Genomic DNA, 13,349 nt, shown 5'->3' with positions numbered 1-13,349 from the left:
CTCTTGGATAGAAGATGAATTTTGAGATTTCAGATCATCATCCAGAATGCAGATTGAACAAGATTCGTTGTAGCAAGATTCCAGTTAACTTAGAAGAACTTACCTTCTCACTGGGAACAAACTAAACTAGAAACTAAATTCTATCTAGGTCTACATTTGACATGGATTGATATTTACTATAGAAATTAAAGAAGAATCACTGTGCGAGAAATTTGTAAAGACGTGCGTATAATCAAAGTTGTAACTGAAGCAAACCGTAAAAAGCTACTCTTATTTTAATTACTTTATTTACAAGAAAGCTTCGATGTGGTGAAAACCTGCGTGCGCAGCAACCGGTAGTTCGCCGTCTCTGTAACGAGGCCAGGGAGGGATCGGGAGACGGAGGGGGGGTCTCAGATGGCTTGGTGGGTGCTCCATTAAATGTCATTTCCAGTTCTGTGAATTCCCGATCCTGTAGTGACAGAAGAACTTCTCGTCACTTGTATTTATCGTGGCCACTCCGAGCAGGGTTTTGTTTCACTAAGGTTATCTAGGCTCAACTCAACAACTGCACTTAGGGTAGGTTCTACAGGCTATGTATTAATGTTGGATTTTGTCTGCAGTCATTAAGTTGTCACAGCAGTTTGTCCTTTGTAGATTTGTTTTTAGATTATCCAGTGTATTACATCCCCATTCTGTTGGGATCAATAATATAAGTAGACCATTTCCCCACCATAGCATCGTTTCGGAAATACGTCATCTTCTTCATCATCTTCATTATCTTCATCTCTGACGTAAAGCAGAAGGTCTGTGAGTATCGTGATTGGACAGCTACTTTTATCAGGCTCAAAACAAGCTGTGGTGCGATTGTGTCCTGGGTATTGATCCTAATAGAATGGAGATATAATACACTGAATAATCTAAGATGATGAAAATTAGGCTATACCAGGGTTATATTAACAATGAGTGTTCCATCATGTGAGGCTTTTACGCCCAATGGTTATTTCTGACGTTGACGTTTTATATTTTGTGTTACAGGGTTTCATATTTTACCGACAGTAGATTCATAATTGGCTTAATCTAAATACATCACGTATGTATATAAGGTCATTGTTCCGTATTTTAAGTGTTTACCTAACAGTCAACTTGCTTATGTTACATCCAATTGCTAAACTTGAAACACTATTGCAAGTTATTGTACCGTGTCTGGCGACCTAATATGCATATATATGTTCAGGGTGAACTACACTTCATAAAAAAGTATGATTCAATTACTTGTCTTCTGGAAACAACAACTTCAAGACGTTACCTTTCTCAAGAAATCCCAAGACTCGTTCTCGTTCATTTTCTAGCCAAATATAACCAAGACTGGTTGCTTTCTTATTCATGATTCTTTTCTGGCTCAAACTAAATCTCCTAGACTGTATCTTTTTCATTTATGTCCCTCTTCAAAACAAAACAATAAGTTGTTGTTTTCGTAAATATTTCTTATGATTATGGTTAAGTTTTTTGTCGCTTTTTATTGTCTTTTTTTCGTTGTTGGTCAAAACAAAAAAATCAATATCATATGAATTCTTTTTAACATTTCGATTCTGGTTATCTCAAATATCTTAACAGTGTTTCAACTATTCATAATTCTGTTCTATCAAACATATACATCGTATATTTCTCTTCTCATATTTCGTTTCTTGTTTGAAGTGACTCAAAACAGTGTATAAAAGCGTTTCCCGTCAAATGTAATATCCAAAGATTGTTTCATTTCTGAATCTTATTCATTTTAATGTCATAAATAAACTTCAAATACATTTTGTTTCTTTTTCGTATTCCTTTTCTTGTAAACAATAAAATCCGATGACGGTGTCCTTTCCTACTCTTAAGAATATGTTTTCTGTGTATTATTGAAATACCTAGACTTCTTCCTTCTTATTCTTAGCTTTGTCTTGTCAATACTAAAATCCAAAGACCCTTCAGTTCTGATTCATAATGTCTCGGCCAAAAGTAAATCCCGAATACCCTTTTACATCCTTTTCTTGTGTAAACACTGTTTTATTTGTTATCATTTTGCGTGTCACACTAATATCCCAATAATTCATTTCTGTTCCCGTTGGGTTTCGGTCAAAAGTAGTAACCAATACTATTTCCTTTCGTATTTGTATTTCAGTTTTTGTCTTCTAGGGTTTTCAGCACCAAACCCGTGCTCGTGGGTTTCACCGAAGTGGTAAACGTCTGAGACCTGCATCACTTCGGGCTTTCTTCCCACATGAAGCTTACACGCCGCGATATAACTGGAATACTGTTTAAAGCGGCGTTAAACCCAACTCACCCACACACAGTTTTTGTCAAGCCAAAATTCAAGGATCCTAATCTTTTCCTGTTCTTGTCAAACTAAAATCCCTATACTATTTCTTCCTTGTTCTTATTTCTTTTCACAACTAATACCACAGCATTGCTTTCTTTCTTATTAAATTCTTGTCAAACTAAAATCCCAAGTTTTCTTTCGGTTGCTGTCAAAATGTTCTGTCCAAAGATTGTTTCATGTCTAGATGTTTTTATTCTATTGTCAAAAGTAAGATTCAAATAATCTCCTCTTTCTTATTCGTATTCCTTTTTCTGTTAACAATGAAATCCGAAGACTTTGTCCTTTCTCACTCTCAAGATTTGTTATTTTTCAATCGAACAATTAGAATCCCTGAACTATTTTCTTTCTCATCCATAACTTTGTCTTGTCAAAACTGAAGTCCAAACACTCTTTTCGCTGTCATTTCCAATTTCTAGTGTCAAAAGCAAATTCCCCAGATTCCCATATATCTTTTTCTTATTCCTTTTCTTGTGAAAACTTGACATCTCAACACTGTTTTCTTGTTATTCTGATTCTTTTCGTTTCACACTAAAATCCCAATATTTCATTTCTGATTCCCTTTTGGGTTTCTGTCAAAGGTAGTATCCAACATTATTTAATTTCGTAATCGTATTTAGGTTTCTGTCAAGCTAAAATCAAAAGATCTAAATCTTTTTCCTGTTCTTGTCAAACTCAAATCCCCATACTTTTTCTTTCTTGTTCCTATTTCATTCACAACTAATACCACAGCATTGCTTTCTTTCTTATTAAGTTCTTGTCAAACTAAAATCCCAAGTTTTCCTTTCTGATTCCCTTTCGGCTTCTGTCACAATGTTGCATCCAAAGATTGTTTCCTTCCTAAATCTTTTTCATTCTATTGTCAAAAGTAAAATTCAAATAACCTCCTCTTTCTTATTCGTGTTCCTTTTTCTGTCAACAATGAAATCCGATGACTGTCCTTTCTTACTCAAACAATTAAAACCCCTGAACTATTTTCTTTCTTGTTCCCACCTTTGTCTCGTCAAAGTCTAAACACTCTTTTCGTTGTTATTTCAAATTCCTAGTGTCAAAAGTAAAACCCAAATACTCTTATATATCTTTTTCTTATTCCTCTTTTTAAAAAAAAGGAAATTCCAGATCTGTTTTCTTTATTATTCCTACTTTTTACGTGTCAAACAAAAATACTAAATAGATTTCGTTTCTGATTCCCGTTGAGTTTCTGTAAACAACGTAGTATCAAACATTGTTTCCTTTCTTATTCGTTTTTCAGTTCTTGTCAAACTAAAATCCCCAGACTGTTGCATTTCCAAATTATTTTCCTGTTCTTATCAAAACTCATATCCGTATGTTCTTTCCTTCCTTTTCCTATGATTTTATTGTTACAACTAATATCTCAAACTTGCTGTCTTTATAATTCATATTTCTTTCTTCAAAACTAAACTGTTTACTCTCTAACTTGTAAAAGAACTGACGACTCGTTCCTTTCTTATTTCTTTTCTTGCCTAAACTAGACTCCCAATACATTGAAATAAACAGCTGTAAACATATAATGTCGATGTGTTTAAATGCGTGCAACTCATTCAGGTGTTTGCAAGGCACAACATCTCATACGCACAAACGTGAACAGTGTAATACGTGTATAGCTATTTCTAATCTGTTGATTCAAACCGTAATTATCCCTAGCGTTTAGTTCTCCACGGCAGGCGTCGGGATGGGGAGGGCGGGGACAGGGAGTCACACCCAAACTAGCGTGTGCAATAGCTTATTCTATTGCAAACATATTTTCTAACTGGCTGCAAAACAAAATTTTCAACCGACAATGCGAAGCTTTAGGTTTGGTTTTAGTGTTTTGTTCAAACATTTATCACGTGACAGGATGTCTCTCTGGACAACTGACTACTGAATACAGAGGACAATGTATATCGTATGAGACTCTATGGGGAAAAATATGTATAATACATATTTTCTGGAAATACGTCTTTCCATTTTCACCATAGAGTCTCACATTTAGGCTATTACAACATTGCAAATTTACAAAGCATGACAGCTGTCTCGAATGAAATTAATAGCGGGTCAGCATGTTTATACATTTCTACACCATTAGCAACTAAAGCAGTTATTACGTTACAGTTAAAAAGTATTTATGATACATGGCATTCAGGTTAAAAGTTGATGTTATTCATATGAAATGATAATCAAGGATTACTATACTCATTTAGAATGCGAACAAATGTACAAGCTTGTAAATCGTATATCACTGAGAATGATGGATAATATTAGAGACAGCTTTCATATAGATACCAGTCAGGTACACAATGCAGTGACGAAAAACAGATAAGATATTGTTCTACAGAGAGGAGGGAGAGGAGGGGTGCATATTGCCACTTCTAGTGGGTGTGACTCCATTGGCATTTTGAATATGGACCACCTATGCTGTATATGTGCAAATATGTGTCAACCTTTCTTAAAAGTTCATAATGTCAATATTAAATGAGTAATAATTAAACATATTGTAATAAATTATAGTGTCTTGTAATGATATATATTTTAAAACATTTCACCGGTATTACCACCGTTTGCATAATGTATTTAAAGATTTAAGTAAACACGATGGTGACCAGGTAATTGTAAGTCATTATATGAATTTCGTGTTCAACAGGTTTGCAACGTTGCGCATTGTCAAATATCTATATTATGTGTAGTGCCTTCACGCAAGGATGAAGATGAAAGGAAGAAATATACATATAAAGAGGAATCTAGTGCAATTAGCTAGTCTTGAGTGTTTTAGGACAGTATAAGGACTAAATCAAGCGGATAAGGGCAATACAACTAATAACGATTATTTTGTAGAATATTCAGATTAAATGGGGTATCTATGGGACTGTACTACCAAAACAATTTCACTGCACTCTGGGTAAAATAAAGGTAATGCATTTATTAATTTTTTAATGTCTTTTTTTCATAGTTCATAGTTCTCAAAAATAAAAATGTTCTGAGTCATTCGGAGGTTATGATAAGGTGATGAATAAATTATCACTGAAATATTTAACTTTTATTCATTTGTGCCTCTTAAAGATTGTCATGTTGTCTTCAAGTGTAGACATTTGTCATTGTTTTACAAATGAACCAATAGGTGTGTGTGTAAAATGATTACATATCGCATCAAAGGTCGAATCTATAGTCTCAGTTATTCTTTGTAAATTATATTGAATACGAATGTCCATAAATTTGTAAATTTATGTACATGTGTGATATCTCTATGTATTTGTAAGTTTTCTCTACGAAAATACTTGGACCACTTAGCAAAGTAGTATTATCCTCCTAGATTCTCCTGCCAGTCAATGAATAATTAATTGATGTGTATATAAAGGCCCAGGGTTATTTTAAAAAGCTTTTGTGATTGTTTTAATCTGTGGAGGTGTTCTTGGTTGGGTATGGTCATGTCTGATGTTTCAACATCATGCACGAGTATGTTAACACGGGTTGGGATCATGCGGGATCTATTCATGTCTAACATAAGCTATATAAACTATATTGCTGAAACGAACGACAAATATTAAACATATATATAAGTATATATATGTATATATATATATTCTGATTATACGAATAATGCAAATACTTGAAAATATCGTTTTCAATGTACTGAGCAGGGTTAAAAGGATATGATAAAAGGAATGGTTTATCAACATAGTTCACGGTAGGGTATGTTTTCGCAGTGACTCCACTGATAAGATATTTTCAAGTATTCATGTACATGTATATACGATATACTGTGGGCTACATGAATAGACACACACAAGGAGAGGATATACGATATATATTGCCTATGAAATATATTATATTGACACTACAAAATGTCTTAAAACTCAAGCTATGTTATATACTCATAATATATAACTATATTATATTATTTATAACATCATGGCGCTTTACAGAACCTATTTTTAATTATTCAAACATACGTGGTTTCATTATGTATTAAAACTGCATTCCATTCCAAAGACTAAACTTTCATCGACTGCAATACTAACATGCGTTTACATGAAAAAATGCATCTATATGGTTGCATACCAAAATAACAATCCATATTAAATTCTTTCACAGAGTAAACTAAAATTATTTCAGTGTCAAACATACTGAAATCCGCGCTACTAACGCAACTCTATGTTGAATTGTGTAATACAGAAAAGAAATTAGTCACATTAAAATATCTACAAAAACGAAAATAAATCCAAACACTCTGAGAGTAAATAGCGTTATTGTGAAGTATATCAGATTAGTGCAATACTATACTGTATGGACGCTAAAACAATCTTCAAGCATTGCAATGAACTAGACCTAGCCCTATAAACATATGTACGGTGCATTACACAGGCATGTTGAAATAGATATGTGTCTTTATGTTCCCCATACCAACACAAAAGCTTTTTAGTCCTAATTAAGTCAATGTCGACAAAAGACCTTTAAATTAGATTCGCCCTCTTTTACACGATACAAAGCATGTTTGTATTGGGTAAGTATAACGTGGGTATGGTATACATTAAAGACACATACCTGTTTCATGACTGACAGAAATGACTATATCACAAGCCAAACCAGATAGTACACACAAGCGCAGGATGATACAGTGGACAGGCAGTTTACACGGAGACCATGAAGCTATATGACTTATGCATACTGCAGGCTTAACTTACCGTTGTCTTCTCCAGACAGCTTAACAGATGGTGATGCTGCATCTCAAATATGTCCTCCTTGTATTCGTCTAACTCTAATCCACTTTCCCTTGCTATCAATATTTCCTCCGCTCGTTTCTTGCTGTTCAGGAAAGCAGCACCGCTAGCATTCTTTGCCATTCGAATGCGTGCCAACCTGGCTTTCTGTAATAGTAAACATAGAAGTGAATATTGCTTCCGCATATGTCCTTATGAAACAGAAAAAAGAAAACATTTTTTCCATGTGTATCCATCTGGATCGAAATAATATCAAGTGCAAGCAAGACACAATGCAAAATAAAAACGTCTCTTGCTCCATAATTAAATTGAAACATAAGGATTAGATGTTTAATAGGGTAAAATATTTTCGACCTGACCAAGCACAAACAAAGATGTATGTACCACTTGTACTCTTGGCCATGATGCCTCGATACCAAATAAACCTAATGCTTTGTCTTGTAATGACATAATCATTATCATATGATATCTCTACTGCAGGTCCATTGGACGATACCGTCTATATCATATCATGTGTTTATGAATCACTATCAAACAGTGATCATATCAGGTGTTCGTGAAAAGGTGAGCGTATCCTGCCCCACCGGCGGCGCCCGTCACAAACACATGCAAAGGCAAGTCAAGTGTTCACCTCCAGCTAATATTCATAATAAAGTGCTCATATTCGTATTCAATCTTTCAATCCTTCCAACATTCTGCATTATGCTCTATAAAACACATTTGATCAGTATGAAACAAATAGGAGACTTCGAGTCAATTAGATGTCATCAACGTAATTTTGAAATTAACTTGGTCCTTGAGATAATCGGAACAGGTGCTTATCAATATTTCAATATTTTGCTCTTGCTGTATGGATGCAATTACTATAAGATCTTTGTTTACCTTGTATTTTATTTCGAGGTTGGCAATAGTCATGTACCTTTTATAGAATACATTAAAAAGCTTGAACCCGGTACAAACAAACAAGCCACCCAATAGACTACCTGAAGTCCCTTCACCATAGAACAGTTGTGTTACAGAGAACATACTCGTCTATGGGGTTATGTGAGGTGAAAGGGTTAAACGTCACGTCCAAGATTATTGCACTTACATGGCGACGTATATGTACGTGTGAGTGGCTGCTTGTACTAGGCCGGACTGATATGAATTTATAGTGCTAGCACACTGAGATACCATGCCGCAGTTTAACACGAATAACCCATTCAGTACACTGACCCGGAGCCGACCAGTCCTTGTTTCAGTCCCCTATTGCTGAGCGCCAGACAGGGTAACAACAAGTACCATATATTAACGTCTACCTTTAAACCACGGAGGCGGTCTTGTCTGTGCAGGGATGAGGCGATTCATTTTCACGAGTCGAAAGTTACGAAAATGTTCTTTAATATGAAATACAGCCCTAAGTTCCTAAACTTAAAATATGTCCAAACGTTTAGACGTTGACCAAAACATTTTTAGTGGAACACATTTCAAAAATATACCAGATATCTTTGTAGTCTTATTTATGTTGTGTGAGTTGCCCCCGTTAGCTGCACGATAAATCAGCTGACGATCACGATGCACGAAGTCCGTAGAGAGTTGATCTTTATAATGCGTGGTTCAAGGTTCGTCAGTATTTAACGGGGACCTAAACGAACATTTTATCAATCGTCTGAACGTTTTAGTACAAGTTGATTGGGGTAAAGATAAAATAGAGCCCCGGAAGGACATAGATGCTTCTACTGTTTTTTTTAAAGATTTGTTTCATCAACGTTATCTGAATAATTTAAGACGACAATCGTTAGAGTTTACATAATTTAATACAGTTTTATATATGACATTGATATCTTTTATGCTTTTAAAGACGATACCAATATTTGAAAATATTCAATAGTTAATTTCACAACATTCTGTTACGTGGTGTCGACGTAGCCATGGTTGGGTTCCACGACCTCAAATTATAGAATACGAATTCGAGCCTTGCTGGCGACATGTTTTCCGAGAAAATCATTCAATTTCAGTTTCAGAATAGGAAATAGTTTCGTTAATTGGGTTCTAGATAAGGTACGTATGAATAACTGTCCATTCTTGAAAAGTAATAGACGTTTGACAATATAGTGATGTCAAAATGCGTTCTTAAGTCAAAGGATTTACAATAGTACAAATATGGACATAGGTTATCTCCCTTACTCCATGCCCCGAGAATCGAAGTCGTTTAACGTACGCAATTACCACCAGCGTATGATCATGTGATGTTAATAAACTCCGCATCTGTGGACATTTACTTACACGAGCTGCTGCCTAATGTAATCTAGTGCACAGAAAACTATAATCCTCGAGAGTAAGAGGCATTCTACACGGACCGGCAACCCAATTATGAGAGTCGAAATTTATTGACAAGTAATTGTTTAATTTAAAGGGAGGAAACAAGCGACTGACTAAACTCAATCACAAAACATAATTGAAAGATATGATTTGTTATGATACCACAAAAGTGTCTTCTCAGTGTTCACTCAATGGCACGTAAAGCGAAACGGATTTAATACTGAGAATTAACAAGGTGAAGGGTTACTCCCAGATCTGCTGACATGGCGATTGTACGCTTTCAGCAACCCATGGGGAACTGTCACATAATTTATAAGCTGTTCTGTGGCATTCGATTCACGATGAACACGACACTCTGCTAAACATGTTTGTTTGCGTCCAATTGTTCCGAGGATTTAAAATTTCATGATTGGGGGCGGTCTCGCTACCGCGCTGGCACCATCTGACAAGCCCCGGATCCTTGGAAACCAAAGGTTCCGGGAGGCTACGAAGTGGCAGTGGTGGCGCTGTTATCTGCCGTCTTCAAGAACTCCCTATTGTGTATGGTCTGTATTATACTAATTAATCTTATGAACAGAGCATTTTTCATCCTCGGCGCGGCGGGGATTTCCATCGTGACAAATACGTTTTGGGTCGTTCTTCAGGCCTAGCTCATTCCTGGAAGGACTGGTTAATTCTTTTTCTTCTTTAATTCGTTCAGCGTAAACAAGTTATGACTAGCTTTCGTTATATTGTTTATATTTTTGATTAATACCAGCAACAACACCAGAAGATAAAATGATTGATAATCATATTTTTTGTGTGTAAGATATTATATTTTAATTGTTTTCTTTACATTGTGTTTATTATACTATGCATTTAATTGTGTTTATTATACTATGCATTTAATTTGTTATACTTTCGCCTTAAAGTAGACTTATTATCTAAACCGATCCCTGACAGAAACTTCTGGCTATAGTCAGCTCTATTCTGGGTTTGACGTTTGAAAAAATGTTTTTGATGATGCGATAAAGTTATCACGTGACATGGTTATACAACGATGGCGTCATTTCTCTTTATCAACATCAAATCAGATCAGTAAAACTATTACTCCTAAACCCTGGAGCAAAGAGACAGGTTCCATAAAGTAATGTAACTAAGTTGATTAACGCCGTTTGGGGGAGGAAGACAAAAGGGACGTAAATATAACACGTTAACGCCAGGTAATAACCAGTCTCAGACCGCCTCCGTTGTCTAGTGGTAGAGCGTCGCCCGGAGAGCGGAAGGTCCGGGGTTCGATCCCCGACCGCGTCATACCAAAAGACGTAAAAAGACGGTACTTGTTGTTACCCTGTCTGACGCTCGGCATTAAGGGGCTAAAACAAGGACTGGTCGGCTCAGAGTCAGTATACTGTGTCTGAGTGGGGTATCCATGTTAAACTGCGGCATGGTATCTTAGCGAGCTAGCACTAGAAATCGGCATCAGTCCGGACTAGTACAAGCAGCCACACAAACACACAAACGTACATGCACGTCGCTATATGAGTGCAATAATCTTGGACGCGACGTTAAACCCCATTTCACCTCACCTTATAACCAGTCCCAATTATCCGCCAAAACAACTCCATTCGGCGTTAAAGGCAAAACAGTGGTGAAAACTTAATGGATCACTTAACATCAGTGATGACACCAGGTGTTCCCGAAATTGGTAGGCAAGACCTGACATAACAGTAGCACCCTCCACTCATAAAAAGTGGATAAATAACATGGTTGGTTGTTTTTTGTGTGTTGTTGTTTTACGCCGCCCTCAGCAATATTCCAGCTGTATGACGGCGGTCTGTCCATAATCAAGTCTCGACCAGACAATCCAATGATTGATATCATGAGCATCGATCCACGCAATTGGGAGCGATGACATCCATCAATCAAGTCAGCGAGCCTGAGCACCCGATCCCGTTAGTCGCCTCTAACGACAAGCATAGTCCCCTTTTACGGCAAGCATGGGTTGTTGAAGACCTATTCTACCCCGGATCTTCACGGGTCTAAATACCAGGGAATTTTAGAACACGGGTGTAGTTCTCACACACAAATGATCATAGCAATTGTGAATCTGGGATTCGAACCCACGACTAGTTGATCCTGGACGTAACTCGGCTCTGCCCAGTTAGCCAGACCTGACACGAGCTACAGTCGAACAGCGGATCTTGGTATCGACAAGGGTCGTAACCCTGCCAGTTAAATGTAGCGCGTAACACTACTTGGTTACCCGTGCAACAAACGCGAAATCGCGGCAAACTTTAGCAAATCTACATTTCTTGATCCTTGGGGCATTTGTCACAAAACATGGTTATCATTGATACAGTTACATCTTTGTCTTCAAAGGTTCAGGACCGCCTCGTGGTCTAGTGGTAGAGCGTCCGCCCGGTGAGCGGAAGGTCCGAGGTTCGATCCCCAACCGCGTCATACCAAAAGACGTAAAAAGACGGTACTTGTTGTTACCCTGTCTGACGCTCGGCGTTAAGGGGCTAAAACAAGGACTGGTCGGCTCGGAGTCAGTATACTGTGTCTGAGTGGGGTATTCATGTTAAACTGCGGCAAGGCATCTCAGTGAGCCAGCACTATAAATCGGCATAAGTCCGGACTAGTACAAGCAGCCACACAAACACACAAACGTACATGCACGTCTCTATATAAGTGCAATAATCTTGGACGCGACGTTAAACCTCATTTCACCTCACCTCAAAAGTTCAGGATAATTAGCCAAAAATGAAGGCATATGTCCTCCTAAGTTGTGGACTTCCTCATAGATGTGTATGCTAAAATATGGGGCCAGTACATTTGAGGGAAGAGGTAGGCATCCTCATGGGCATCAAATGCCCTTCCCACCTCACTGATCGGTTTCTTTCTGCATGTGAATAAGAATATCTGGTCCGATTGGCAAAATGAAAACAAGGGAATATGATCAAGACGTTTAACGTAAGCTTCGAGTATTTAATGACAATCTTATATCGTTTAATGGTGTTCAAATTGCAAATTACCTTCCACCCAAATGCCCACATGAATTAGAAATAAAAAATATTACATTTAGGTATACGCATAGATAATCAGAGTGTAATCATCCTATCCGCAAGACTATGAAATGACAGATGGCATTTCAAAACTTTGAGGTAAACTCGAGCCTGCTGTTAATGCGAAGTTCAAAGAGCGTCATACGCCTCGTGCACAAACGTTGTTTGTTTAAGCTTGCAGCATAGTAAGACAATTTATGGTTGACATGTAGATATTTCCAAATGCGAAGTATCAGGAACCTAAATTATGTTTCATGCAATTCCCTATTTTGAATGGGTTTTTTTTCAGATGAACGCTTGCCTCGCCTTGCGTGTGTTTGTATTTGTGACGGGTGACACCTGTGGGGCAGGATCTGCTTACCTTTCCGCGAACCCCTGGTATTGTCACAAGCGATAGTGATTCATAAACACATGCTTATAAGGAATCGAACAATGGACTCTGCTTTCAGTGGAGATGTCTTAATGATGTAGAAATGGCTTTATCGCGTTTAATATTGATATCCCTGGTTTGGTAAAGTGAACTTACCTTCTGAGCTTTCCTCTTATCGGCACGTTGATTTTGATGATAGATGCGACTAAAGTTGGACACTATAACTGGAACGGGCAGAGCGATCACCAACACACCACTGAGAGAACATACACCTCCAACTATCTTCCCCGTAATAGTGTTAGGCACCATGTCACCATAACTGGAAGAGAAACCCGGACAATGAGCATACGTGAAATGAATTCAGTTCAGTAATGCATTCTGAAAACAACTAGACGCACAAATGATAATCTCATTTAGTCACATATAATGATAAGTTCATTAATAATTCAACAATAGTACCCAGTGAAGCCATCAAACTGGCATATCCTGCCAATTTGGAGGAAATATACCGAGCGAAGAGAAACAACTTTCCTCAAATGAATGTCATCTAATGGCGTTTATGATGAATAACCCTTCCGAAC

The 13,349-nt window shown here is 37.2% G+C and overlaps 1 protein-coding gene across 4 annotated transcripts in view; it reads right to left on the bottom strand.

Annotated features, from left to right (window-relative positions):
- Window positions 1–13,349, bottom strand: part of LOC139445980 (potassium voltage-gated channel protein Shal-like) — a 92,512-nt gene that overhangs the window by 7,847 nt on the left and 71,316 nt on the right. Inside the window, exons 2-4 of one of the 4 annotated variants that reach the window (XM_071227234.1) lie at window positions 12,925–13,087; window positions 7,015–7,197; window positions 318–451 (exon numbers count right to left, since the gene is read on the bottom strand). In XM_071227234.1, coding sequence (XP_071083335.1) covers window positions 318–451; window positions 7,015–7,197; window positions 12,925–13,087 — 480 coding nt within the window. Of the gene's footprint in view, window positions 1–283; window positions 452–7,014; window positions 7,198–12,924; window positions 13,088–13,349 lie in introns of all 4 variants that reach the window. The other 3 variants (XM_071227231.1, XM_071227232.1, XM_071227233.1) reach the window with 3 other exon arrangements.

This window comes from Haliotis cracherodii, unplaced genomic scaffold, assembly GCF_022045235.1.
Source record: "Haliotis cracherodii isolate W230 unplaced genomic scaffold, xgHalCrac1.p SCAF_6, whole genome shotgun sequence".
NCBI lineage: Eukaryota > Metazoa > Mollusca > Gastropoda > Lepetellida > Haliotidae > Haliotis > Haliotis cracherodii.
Note: the sequence above shows the minus strand (reverse complement) of the source record. Positions and strands in the feature narration are given on the sequence as shown.